The 12579-nt window shown below is 38.2% G+C and overlaps 1 protein-coding gene across 1 annotated transcript in view; it reads right to left on the bottom strand.

Moving 5' to 3' along the window:
- Positions 1-1486: 1486 nt before the first annotated feature.
- SPRED1 (sprouty related EVH1 domain containing 1) overlaps positions 1487-12579 on the bottom strand; it is a 114423-nt gene continuing 103330 nt past the window's right edge. The window contains exon 6 of the mRNA XM_030559393.1: positions 1487-3342. Within this exon, the coding sequence (XP_030415253.1) occupies positions 2683-3342 (660 nt within the window). The 3' untranslated portion in view covers positions 1487-2682. The remainder of the gene's footprint in view (positions 3343-12579) is intronic.

The following is a 12579-nucleotide window of genomic DNA, read 5'->3' as shown; positions in this document are numbered from 1 at the left end:
AGACAAGGAGTGGGATGCAAGGGACAGTCCTTGAATGGTTTTGCAAAGTGTCTATTTTTGGATACTCAGAAAGTGCCTCCAAAAGTGAGTAAGAACCCAAACAGTACAGAGATGTATGCCTCTCTGTGCTCTGCTACCTCCAACCCATGTGTCAGTGTACAATCATGGTAATTCTTTCAATTAGTCTTAAACTGGGTGAACTGCTAGAAAGACCCATGGTGAAAAAAGATAACGGCATTAAGGTTTTTTGTTTTTTTTTCCAAATGGATCAATTTTTTTAAAAGAGTAAAGGAAAGGATGGGGACAAAATTTTAGCAGCAAAGTGGTTAAATGCGAATTGAAAATATTACTGCACACATTCAGTAAAAATATTAAAGCATATATGTTGCATATAAAATACAGTACAGGACCAGGTGTTGCACTATGCTGAATAGTGCTCAGAGGAAATTGTTAAACTCATTTTTTCCAGAAGTATATACACAATGTAATTCTACAGTATTTTCCTATACAGCCAGCAAGTTTTTTTCTTAGGTTGTTCATACCTCGCTCAATCTTGTTAAAAACCAAGCACTTACAAATATTTTTTATTCACAAGGAAAACATTCCCATTTCACTAATGAATAGTTTAAGTAACAGTCTATTCTAGGCAATCAAGTTTATCTGAAAACACGTAAAGCATGAAAGTCATCCAGAGTAGCAGCTTTCAAATATATAAACAGTAAAAACGATACTTAAGACTGCTGCTACAGTGTCATATTCTTGGACTTAGTTCATCCAATCAATTTTTAGTACAAAACTAGAAGCTCTTTCATAACTTCTACAGTTATCAATATATTTGTCTTCTTTTCAATGTGAAATAATACTTCAAGATGCTCTATGTACACAATGCTGTCAATTCGAGCTGTCATATAAATATAAATGTTTTCTTTAAAAAAGTATTTTACAGACAGATAGTGTTATATACATTTGTTCAGAATTTGATTCCTGGACTACAGAAGAGAACTAACAAAAGCTTTAATATATGTAAGGAAGAAAAGTTACATACACCCACACAGAGAAAAATGCATAGAAAATTAAGGTTATTTAAAAAAAAAAATCAACTATGCAACTTTTTATAGGAAAAGTGTACAAGGGACATTCCTTCCCACTCCAACCTTATTAGGATATCTTCTAAATGAATGAATACCTTTACTTCTGTTAGAATTTTAACATGACAATAAACATTATGAGTGAATGTATTTTGTTGTACCATGTAAGAAGAGTCATGACCACTATCTGTTTAAAGATTCTCTAACAGTTAACCAGTTAGAATACTTGACCAATTGCTCTGTAAATTAAACATTTAGTAATATAATACCATGGCCAGTTTTATATACATTTTGTGTACACACACACACACACACACACACACACACACACACACACACACACACACACACACACACACACACTCCAATTTTGCAGGGGCTGTAAGTTGTTAATTTTTTTTTTAAACAGAATAATTTTATTCTTGCCAGTTTAAATAAAAAAGATGCTACAATTAAAAATAATAAAACAATTTCAATGTTTGTTAATTATTAATCTTTCAGTTTAATCATCGTACTTGATAAACAGTTGAACATAATCTTAGCAGAAGGATAAACTGAGAACACTGTTGAGATACCATTGCAACTCCCTTATTGGACCTTTTGCTTTGCTGAACATTTGTAAATACAGTAAAATCTTTTTTGGAAGACACCCCAAAAGAAAACAACTTGCTGGTTGAGTAACAGAAAACAACTTCCTTTTTGCTATATTATTGAAACCAAAGTCATTTATATAGAAAAATAAATGTGTTCTTATTAGAACATTTTAGACAATTACATCTGTGCTTAACAAAAAAAATATTGGTCACTCAAGACTATAATAATTAATATTTTAAAAGGTTTTTAGAGATTACCAGAATGCATGGATACAACTCAATACAAACTGTAGCTGACGGGAAATAGGACTGAAAATACCAATTTGTCCATCTGGAATAGAAATGCTACTAAATAAACTAATTAAATATTTAAAATACTATCATGGAATGTGATTGTAGATATGATTCACACCTACTATATAACTGGAAGGGGGAAGGAAAGTTTAATATGTAATAATTCGTACCTTACACATTTAGTTAAATATAAACATTTGTTATTTATATATAAAGTTGCTTCCAAAAATCTATTAATAAGTGATTTAGTTGCACTTAAATCAGTTTCATTTCTGATTTGCCAAGTATTAACTTTTCTTAGTCTTAAATCAGCTGTCATTAGTGCACTTTTAATTTCCTCTCAAATAATTTGTAATTCTTTTAAGAGCCCCAACACCTAAACCATGAATGTACAAAATGGCAAAAGTTAATCCCTTTTAGTATAACTGCAGTTTATATACTCATTTTATAGCCAATAATAAGAAAAGGCTTCCTTTTCCAAACTCCTTCACAACTTGCAATGAAACACCATGCACTGAAAGGAAATAGTTAGGCATGGCAGCTAGCATTTGTAAAATGCTAAGGTCTGACAAGTCTCGCTGCTTCTTCCACATCAGGCTTCTCTTACACGAGATAAGATTTCCTTCTGCTTGCCAAAAGCTTCCACAAATCCAAGATAGATGCTTCCTGGAAACAAAGATTTTCAGCTCTGTTTGGCACTAGACTGTTCATCCAGCAGCTTTATGCTTTCCTCCACAGCACCCACACACCTCACCACAGTGATGGCATGCTCTCAAGGGGAGGTAGCAGCACATACATGGGGCAATGAATGACAAAGCTATCAGGGCTAACCATCGTAAGCAGAACTTGTCATCACTAGTGTCACACGAGCAGGGGTCAGAGAAATCTCCTTCAGAATCTGACATGCAGTGATATAGCATGCTTTCTGCACAAAGCATGCAACTAACTTGGTATATGCATCTTTTAATAGGATCTGGAGCATCCTGACATTTTCCCCTGCCATTCTCTTCATGATTAAATCTCTCCTGGCAGTATATACAGCGAGAACGCTCACCATCCTCTTTCCTTCTTTTTGACTTTTTAAATTTTAACGAGGAAGGCTGTGTTTTAAATACCACAGAACTCTTCGGGTCTTTTAGTGAATTCAGCTTAGTCCCATCCACACATGGATATAGATAGTCCGATTTTTTATTGTCGGACTTAGAAAACTGTATATTGGAGTCCGTCTCATCCCTCTCCAGATCATTTTTCCACATGTCAGGATGTCTGTAGTCTGCATAACGACGTATTAAAATATCACGAGGATTTATTCTAACAATTTCCTCTTCATCCTGAAAGCTGACGTGTCTGATTGATTTCAATGGGACCTGAAATGGTAAATGGAAGCATCTTGTTAAATTATGTACAGGGACACAGTTAGGTTAGTACTTCAGTTACCATACAAATCAGGGCACAGAACTTTTCCCCATTACCAGGAGATAGTGCTTTCAGTTTATATATGCTCTAGCACAATCTGCATAACAGACTTTTACAAGGTGTAAGCTCAACTTATTTTGTGAAGCAGATGGTCGAACAACATACAGGTTGTAATGCAAAAGCCACCACCATCGATTCTTGAATAATTTCAAAATACTTTCTAATGGAGTTGTCTTTGCTTACTGAAGCAGTACTTCACAAGAAATACATTAATGCTTATGGTGGGAGCTCACAGCCAGTTACCACAAAAGGGGTTTAAAACACAGCTGGCATCTAATGGAAATTTTGCTAAACCAAGATTGACATAACTTTTTTATAGTTCTATAAAGACTGGCTGGTGATGAGAGCCATCTTTCACTATTAATGAAAATAAGTTTGCTATAAAGTTTTCATTTATGAGCAACGATTAAAAGCAAACAATCCTTTCCCATCACTGCCAACAGCAAACAAGTCCCTCAATTATAGGGGAGGTTAACCTCTGCTGAAATACTTGAGATTCATGAAGATTTAGTTGGCTCCATGGAATAAAGTTCAGAGCCAGCCAACCTTGCCAATGGTAAACACGCTAATATTGTAGAACAAAATAGAAAGGGGACTCTTTGAAAAGCTGCAGAGCACAGTCCTCAATAAAAATATAGCAACAGAAATCTAAGGTACTGTAGTGGTGTTGGGTCTTTAATGGCAAGCATATATACCTGACTTCAGCCCAGAATGGGGGGTGAGATAGCAACGGATGCTGGGAAAGGCAGCGCTATATAAAATTTAATAGTTCTGTCTGCAGTGCTTCATGGGAGCAGTTTGTGCTTTATGCTCTCCACAATGGCTCTAAGAAACACTAGATACGAGGAAAAACCTGGAGTGGGGCTCTCCATTAAGGTAGCTAGGGCAGCAGAAAGGACAGACTGTAGGAAGGACCTGTTAAGAGGCTTAGAGACAAGCAGAAAAGAAGGCAAGGGAACTTTGGGGAGGATTATGTTGTTCAAGGTCTGAAGGTATTATATAGAATGACCTCCATGGAAGAGTGAAGTAAATGAAGGGAAAGACCTGTGGCAACACAGTAATGGTGTAGGCTTGAGGCCTGGCATTGACACCTGCCTATTCAGGTGTCTCAAACTGGGGATTCCTCTACAGCAACAGACTTCTGAGGAGGTGCAAGAAAACCCACAGTAGACATATGTGATAACTGCTCTCCAGGGAGCATGAAGTTTTATATTCTTTATGAAGTCTTTTAGTATCTACTATAATAGTTTTATTCTTGTTAGCCATACAAAATATCCAATCTTTCTTTGAATCTTGCTAAATTCTTGACTTCTACAATATCTTGTGCAGGGTGGATTGATTTAAATGAAAGCAATTTAAATCACTGATGGTAATCATGATTAAATCAGGAAGAAGGAAACCTTCATTTAAATAATAGATTTTAATCTTGCTCTGCATTTGCACTTTAGGCATTTTCCTAAAGAAAAGCTGAATCTCATTTGTTTGTAACCATGCTGAACTGCAACTACATAAAGCCTTTATATTAAATGTGGTCCTTTTTGCAACCAGAAAGAAACAGTATATCTATACACATTTCTTTATACAATTATATAGATTAACATATATATTTTTCAGATTCTTAATTTTTATATTTTATAAAATGGATGCCTTTTTGTAAAATGGATATATGATCCATTTCTTATTTACCAGATTAGTTTTTTATTTGTGATTTGTGTTAAGCTCTACTTGGATGGAAATTAGAATTCAATGGGCAAAACCAGCTTTTTTTATTAGTTCAATAAAATGACCTTAAATCAGACATGCCAAACCCGTGGGGAAAAAACTGCAGAAATTGGGCTTGTTTTTGGGTTAATTGGTGTGAGAGTTTCTTGTTGGCTAGTAACTTGTTTGACTTGTAGCATCTTCTTTTTTTGATTGGGCCCCAGCAAGCAGGGGCGGCGGGGGGGCACGACAAGCAGGGGCAAGCAGAAGAGAAAGTCGAGGTGCACAGTGGACCCACCACAGCCCCAGACTGCACGCCGGGGGGGATCTAGTCACATAGAGTGTTTTGGGATTCTTAGAGACTGGCTTGTTTTGGCCGTGTTTTGAAATGGGATTAGCTTGATTTTTGGCTTATTGTGAAAGTCAGGGTACTTATTTACCGTGTGAAAGTTGGCAACTATGCTTCAGTGTGCTGGAGACTTTCCAGGACTTTCCGTGATCTCTGTGACTTCTGCAGTGGCTGGCGCTGGCTCAGGGACTGTCCAAGCCAGGCATCCCCTGAGCCAGCAGCAGCAATTTAGGAGTGTGGGAGGGGGTTCAGGGCTAGGGGGTTGGGATGAGGGGTGGAGCTTACCTCATGGGGAGGGGTTCCCCCTAGCATGTCTCTGCAGCTCCTTCATGGAAGGGCCAGGGGGCTCCGCGCATTGCCTGCAGGCCCCGCCTCTGCACTCCCATTGGCTGCAGTTCCTGGCCAATGGGAACTGTGGAGCCGGTGCTTGTGGCAGGAGCAGCACGCGGAGCCCCCGTGCCCTTCTCCTCCCAAGGAGTGGCAGGGACACACAGTCAGGTAGGGAGCCTGTCAGCCCTGCCAACACCCCCCCCAGCACCGGTGGGAGTCCTTGGCCATATGCCACTGCCAGCCCCTCCTTCCCCGCGCCAGTGGGGGGGCCTGGCCTGTGCACAGCCCATCCCACTCCCCCGCCCCCAGCACCAGCAGGTGTCCTAGGCCACCCACCCAGAGCACCTGCGTCCCACCTGGTCCATCCCTTCAGAGCACCTGCAGCCCCCTGCCCAAGTTTTAGTTAGAGGTATACAGTAAAAGTCATGGACAGGTCACAGGCCATGAATTTTTGTTTATTGCCTGTGACCGGTCCATGACTTTTACTAAAAATACCTGTGACTAAAATGTAGCCTTATTTATAACCAACTGATTTATTAAACAAAAGGACATATCTATAGTTAGTGAACTGAACCGACTGCTTCTGGTCACTAGACCTTCAAGATTTTAAAAACGAGTAGATCTCATCCTCTCACCTAGTTTTTATTAATACATTGGAAGAGGAAAACAAGCTTCCCTGCTTTTTCAAATCCCAATTGGTTTAATAGTCTGAAAGAAATAGCTTTAGAACTGAAATAGTTCAATAAACTGAAATAAAGAAGATATTCTCTCTGTTCCTGCAGAAAAGCCTACTGCTGTCAAAAGCTGGTTTAGCACTTCAATAAACTAGTTCCAGGTGCTTAACCAGTAACTTTCACCCATTCAGTGGTTTGAAAAAGTATTTCCTTTTATCAGTTTTGAGTCTGCTACCTTTCAGTTTTGTTGGATGTCCCTTGTGTCTGTATATTAGACATGGAGAACAGAAGTTTCTCATCTAATTTCTCAATACCATTCATTACTGCTGTATACTTTTACCATGTCCCTTCTTGTTTGTTTGATCTCTAAAATAAACAATCCCAATATTTACAGTCTATGTGAGAATTTTTCCATGCCCCATATCATCTTGTTGCTAGTTTCTGAACTCCCTTTAATTCTGCAATATCCGTTCTGAAACAGGGGTGACCAATACCAAACACAGTATTGCAGAGGTCAACTCATCTCGAAAGGATACTGAAAGAAACTGGGACTGTTTACCATAAAGAAAAGACAAATAAGACAATAAAAGCATACAAAATAATGAATGGAACTGAATAAGCAGAGAGGGCAAATCGAAATTCTCTATCTTGAAATACAAGGAGTAGGGAACATTTAAATGAAAATCCATTGAAAGGAAATACTAAGGAGCTTACAATCAAAGTATAAGAGGAGACAACAGCTGGATTCGGAAAGGCAATAGTGAGGCAATTATGTTCAGTATAAATTAGCAGCAGTCACAGCACATCACATGCATAGCCTTTATTGAGTACTTTATTGATATGAAAACAGGTGAGTTTTAAGGAGAGATATGAAGGAGGATAGCATAAAGGTTCTGCACATACATATTGCACAAACTTCCCATAAAATAAGAGGCAGCTGAAAGAAATCATAAGTCTTGGTTCAGCCATAAAATGGGAATATTAATACTTAACTTCCTCATGGGGTCCTGCAAGGATGAATTCACTTAGGTGAAGTGAGGAACTTTGGTACTATGCTGGGGGTTATAGAAGAACCCAGACCAAGAGACTGGAAACTCTTCAACTTTCAAGTCCGGTTTTTTCTCATTCTGCTCTCAGGCGCATGATTTGTGAACCTTCTAACAGAAAAGGCTGAGGGGGTTGAGCCCCCTAATTTAGTAGACCCACATGATACCATAGGCAGGGGTAGCCTCTATACTAGCATTTAGACTGCATAAAGCTGTTCTGCCAGGGATACCCAACCCTTTAGACTGACATTCCCTGGAGCCCTTCTCAGTGTGGGTTTCCAAAATGCAGGGGAAGAACTACAGTTGAGTTGCTCTGTGAGTTTAGGGGTGGAATATGCCATGACCAATATTTGTTCCCTTGGCACTAATCCATAGAAAATTTGAGGATGGGCTTCCATTTGGTCTAGGAGAAAATGTGCGAATGGAGGACTTATGGCATGCAGCCAATACTACTACTTTCTTCATGCTTCCTCTGGTCCTGCATTAAGGGGTTAGGGCTCCCTTCTGCTCATGGAAGCAGAGATATCCCTAAAGATTAGGGACATTTTTGAACAGAAGTAGTTACAGTTTTAGCACTAGAACTGGATAATCAGTTATTTTTTAAACAGTTAATGCATATTTGTCATAAATCTGTTCATTCTTTCCTTAGAAGTGTACTACACTATCACACATTTCCCTCTAAAGGGGTCCTTCACTCACACAAAATGCTGAAAATGCATTCTAATTAAACAGAAATAAGTCCTTCCTTAAAAAAACTGGTTAACTAATAAAGCATGGAGGACAAGATTAGGGTTAATAGTCCTGTAATTTGACCTTTTCTCCTTCCTCCTTTGTGTTTGTAAAGCTCGTTATTATTATTTATTCATTCATACACATGGATACTGTATCTACTTCTCCTTCCCCAAATCACCCCCCCATTTACCATCTGCTCAAATGCTTCAATGCTGATATATTAAAACTTGGCAGCAGTCCACCCCAATAGCAACCTAATAACAAATCAGTGGTCAAGGGAGCAGGGAAAAAAAAATCTATAAGGAAACAAAGTTTTAGTACTGAATTTCCAAAGGTTTTATACATGAAGAGTATAAAGTAATTTTTAAAAGCTAGGTGATACACCTTGATAGTGTATCACCTTTAAACAATTCAAAAGCAGGAAGTAAAGGAGACCACAACAGCGTGTGACTCAGGATCAGTTATGTACAAAACACTGTTGGCGAAATAAATTATGTTTACAGCGTGCCTTTCATTCCGAACAATCTAATTCAACTTCAGAGTATACACCTGCACTTAAATTTATATATTTCAGGATTCACATCACCTAATAGTGAAATATGGTCTCTCCTAACACCAGGTAGCAACACTACACAGAAGTTAGAAAGAGAGTGAGAAAGAATCCTATATCAAATTGGAACTCCAGTGAGAATTTCATTAATAAAATTACTCAGCTGGAAATTAGTTAGAACACTGGTGCTAATGTGCTTAGTCTTACTAGAAGTACCAAAAGATTAACGGCTTCACTGTGATCAGGGCCTTAATATTGCATTTTGTTTGAAAGACAGTACATCCAAACGAGGCTTGGACGTTTGTTCAGTACTGTACATTTCCCACATTTTCCTAGACAGTGTCCCATCCAACGAAATGGGCAGATCCAGCTCTGCTTAGTTTGCAGTCAGCCTACAATGGTAGGTTGAATACACAATTATACATGAAGGATTGGGTTATGGCTGAATTTCTTTACTCCTGTCCATTAAAATTCTTAATCATAACACTACATTAAGCAGTTTTGTATGCTATGGTCAAGATAAAAATCTATAATTTATTCAATATTTATTCAAATATCCCTGCACCCCAAGAGGGTTTGTTTGAATATATGATCAAAATAAAACACATACTGGCATTTACCTCATTATGCAGAACTCCACATACATATTAGTGTATACATAATTGAAATGCTGCACATTAAAGTCAGGAGAAATATACATTAATCTTTCTAATATTCTGTAAAGGAACAAATCCAGAACCAATAAAAATCAACGATATTCCATGCTCTAAATGGGACTCTTGAGGGCTTATGCTAAAGAGGGATGTGCAGGATGCAACTGGTCCTTAGGTTTGAAAAGAATGCTTTAAGAATCTAAGATACACCTCAGTCTCCATGGATATTCAACAGTCTAGATTTGAATGTTAGTACTTCATGGAAAATCTATAGTAAGGCATTTTTATAGAGACATATGTTCGAAGCACAGCAAAGACAATCTTTACAATACCCTTTGATGGGGGTAGGCACATATCCCCATTTCACAACCACAAGGACTGAGAAAGAAAGGTCTGGTGACTTATCAAGGAAACAATGAGTCAGCAGCAGAACCAAGACAAACACAGAACTTCATGTTTCAGAGTATCAATGGGGTATTGAAATCAATGAAATCAGTTGAGTTGCTGCACCACTGTCAAGCATTTGTAACTGAGTGGAAATCCAGTCCTGTGATACGCAACACTACGCGCTGCTCTTCTGCCTAGCAAGGGGCAATGAGACAAGCTGAGGACAGCAGACACGATTCGTGTGGCTAGTCTCCTGTGAATGTATGTCATAGCTCTCGTTTGTAACAACAGGCCCAATCTTGCAAGATGCTCAGCAAATACCAACTCCAAATGAAGTCAGTGGGGCTTGAGTTACATGCACCTCACAAGGGAGGCTCATATTTTAGCAGGATCCGGCCCAAAGGGAGACTGAAATAGGAAACTGCATCACATAAAAGGATCTTGCACTCCCCACTGTATACTATTCTTGGCAGGTTTTCAGAAGCTTTGGAAAAGCTTACTTAGTTAGTCTGGATCTATAAAAGCAGCAAAGAGTCCTGTGGCACCTTATAGAACTTGTGGAGAATGAGCTTTCGTGGGTGAATACCCACTTTGTCAGATGCATGTACATAAGGTGCCACAGGACTCTTTCCTCATGTTTCAGAGTGGTAGCCATGTTAGTCTGTATCAGCAAAAAGAACGTGGAGTACTTGTGGCACCTTAGAGACTAACAAATTTATGTGGGCTTAAGCTTTCGTGGGCTAAAACCTACTTCATCAGATGCATGCAGTGGAAAATACAGTAGGAAGACACACACACACACACACCCCCCATGAAAAAAATGGGTGTTGCCATACTAACTCTAATGAGACTAATCAATTAAGGTGGGCTATTAGCAGGAGAAAAAAAAAACTTTTGTAGTGATAATCAGGATGGCCCATTTCAAACAGTTGACAAGAAGATGTGAGTAACAGTAGTCATCTCAATTATCACATCAAAAGTTTTTATTTTCCCTCCCCTGCTGACGATATGTCATCTCAATTGATTAGACTCTTCCTGTTGCTATGCATACTTCCATCTTTTCATGCTCTCTGTATGTATAAATACCTCCTGTCTGTGTGTTCCATTCTATGCATCCGAAGAAGTGAGCTGTAGCTCACGAAAGCTCATGCTGAAATACATTTGTTAGTCTCTAAGGTGCCATAAGTACTCCTGTTCTTTTCATGGGGAAATAGTTACTTTGTGTAATGACCCATCCATTCCCAGTCTTTATTCAAGTCCAATTTAATGGTGTCCAGTTTGCAAATTAATTCCAGTTCTGCAATTTCTCGTTGAAGTCTGTTTTTGAAGTTTTTTTGTTGAAGAATTCGACTTTTAGGTCCGTAATTGAGTGAGCAGGGAGACTGAAGTGTTCTCTGACTGGTTTTTGAATGTTATAATTCTCAATGACTGATTAGTGTCCATTTATTCTTTTGCACAGAGACTGTCTGGTTTAGCCAATGTACATGGCAGAGGGACTCTGTCCACATATCTATTCAAGGGACTCCATCATAGGACTTAATCACATCGGAGGCTCATTCACCTGTATATCTACCAATGGGATATATGCCATCATGTGCCAGCAATGCACCTCTGCCTCTAAGGTTCCACAAGTACTCCTCGTTTTCAGAACCTCATGAATCCCAATTGTTTGCCTATTTCTCCAGATAGGACTCTCTTTCAAATCAAAGAAGAATGTTTATTTTACTACTGTTGGGGAATTAGTCAACTCTTGAACTAGCTGATACAAGTTTGTAAAAGGGGAGCTTATCTTTCTTTGGAAGAATACCTAATGTATTAGAGGGCTCCCTCCTTATGCTTGTTCCAGGGGCAGAAGTACATTTTAATAAAATGCACTGAACTATTATTTGAACTTCCACATTTTCAGCACATGTTATGGACATACTCTCTAGAGTCTCCCTAGTAAAAATACTCTCTAGATTTTCCCTAGTAAAAAGTTCCCAAAAACTTCTTGGCATATAGTCCTCTATAATAAATTTGTTACCCAAGTCAATAAAAATGCCTACTACTTCTATGCTGTCTATCAAAAACCTTGATGCTTTGACACATAAGCAGCAGCAAAATGCACACATCATATTGGAAGACTAAGGTCAGTATTTTCCTTAGTCTTAATATTGTATGCAACACTTATCTTTTGGAAAGTGTATTTTAACATTTGAAGCAGTAAAGTGCCTTTTCCTGTGTCAGTGATCTTTTCCTTTTGTAACTATTTAATACTATTAATGTACAATTTAGATAGTTTTCCTGTTGTACCAAACATTATATCTTGGTCTCGGACAATGCTCTAAATGAAGTTACTCTAATAATATTAATTAGAAAAATACTCTATGTAATACACCCCAAGTATACATTTATGTATAGTTTCTAACCAACACAGTTTTTCCATACTTTTTTCCATACCTGCCAAAAATGTTGTTTCACTGAGGACTAAGACCATGGCAAATCAAAAAAGTTTAAAAAATAAATGGCGTATCAAAACACAGAAATGTGTAATAAAGACTTGAAAAAAAATTCAGAATGTGGAAATAATGGCTTTTCACCTAATCTGGTTAACTCAAGGATGGCTAAACAATTTTACAAAACTTAACCTCCAAAACATCCTTTGTGAGGCAAAAATCCTTTGACATTTCATCCAAAGAGGATATATCTACCACATTTCAGAAAGTA

Source organism: Gopherus evgoodei, chromosome 4 (genome assembly GCF_007399415.2).
Source record: "Gopherus evgoodei ecotype Sinaloan lineage chromosome 4, rGopEvg1_v1.p, whole genome shotgun sequence".
Taxonomy (NCBI): domain Eukaryota; kingdom Metazoa; phylum Chordata; order Testudines; family Testudinidae; genus Gopherus; species Gopherus evgoodei.
This window is presented reverse-complemented; position numbering and strand designations above follow the sequence as displayed.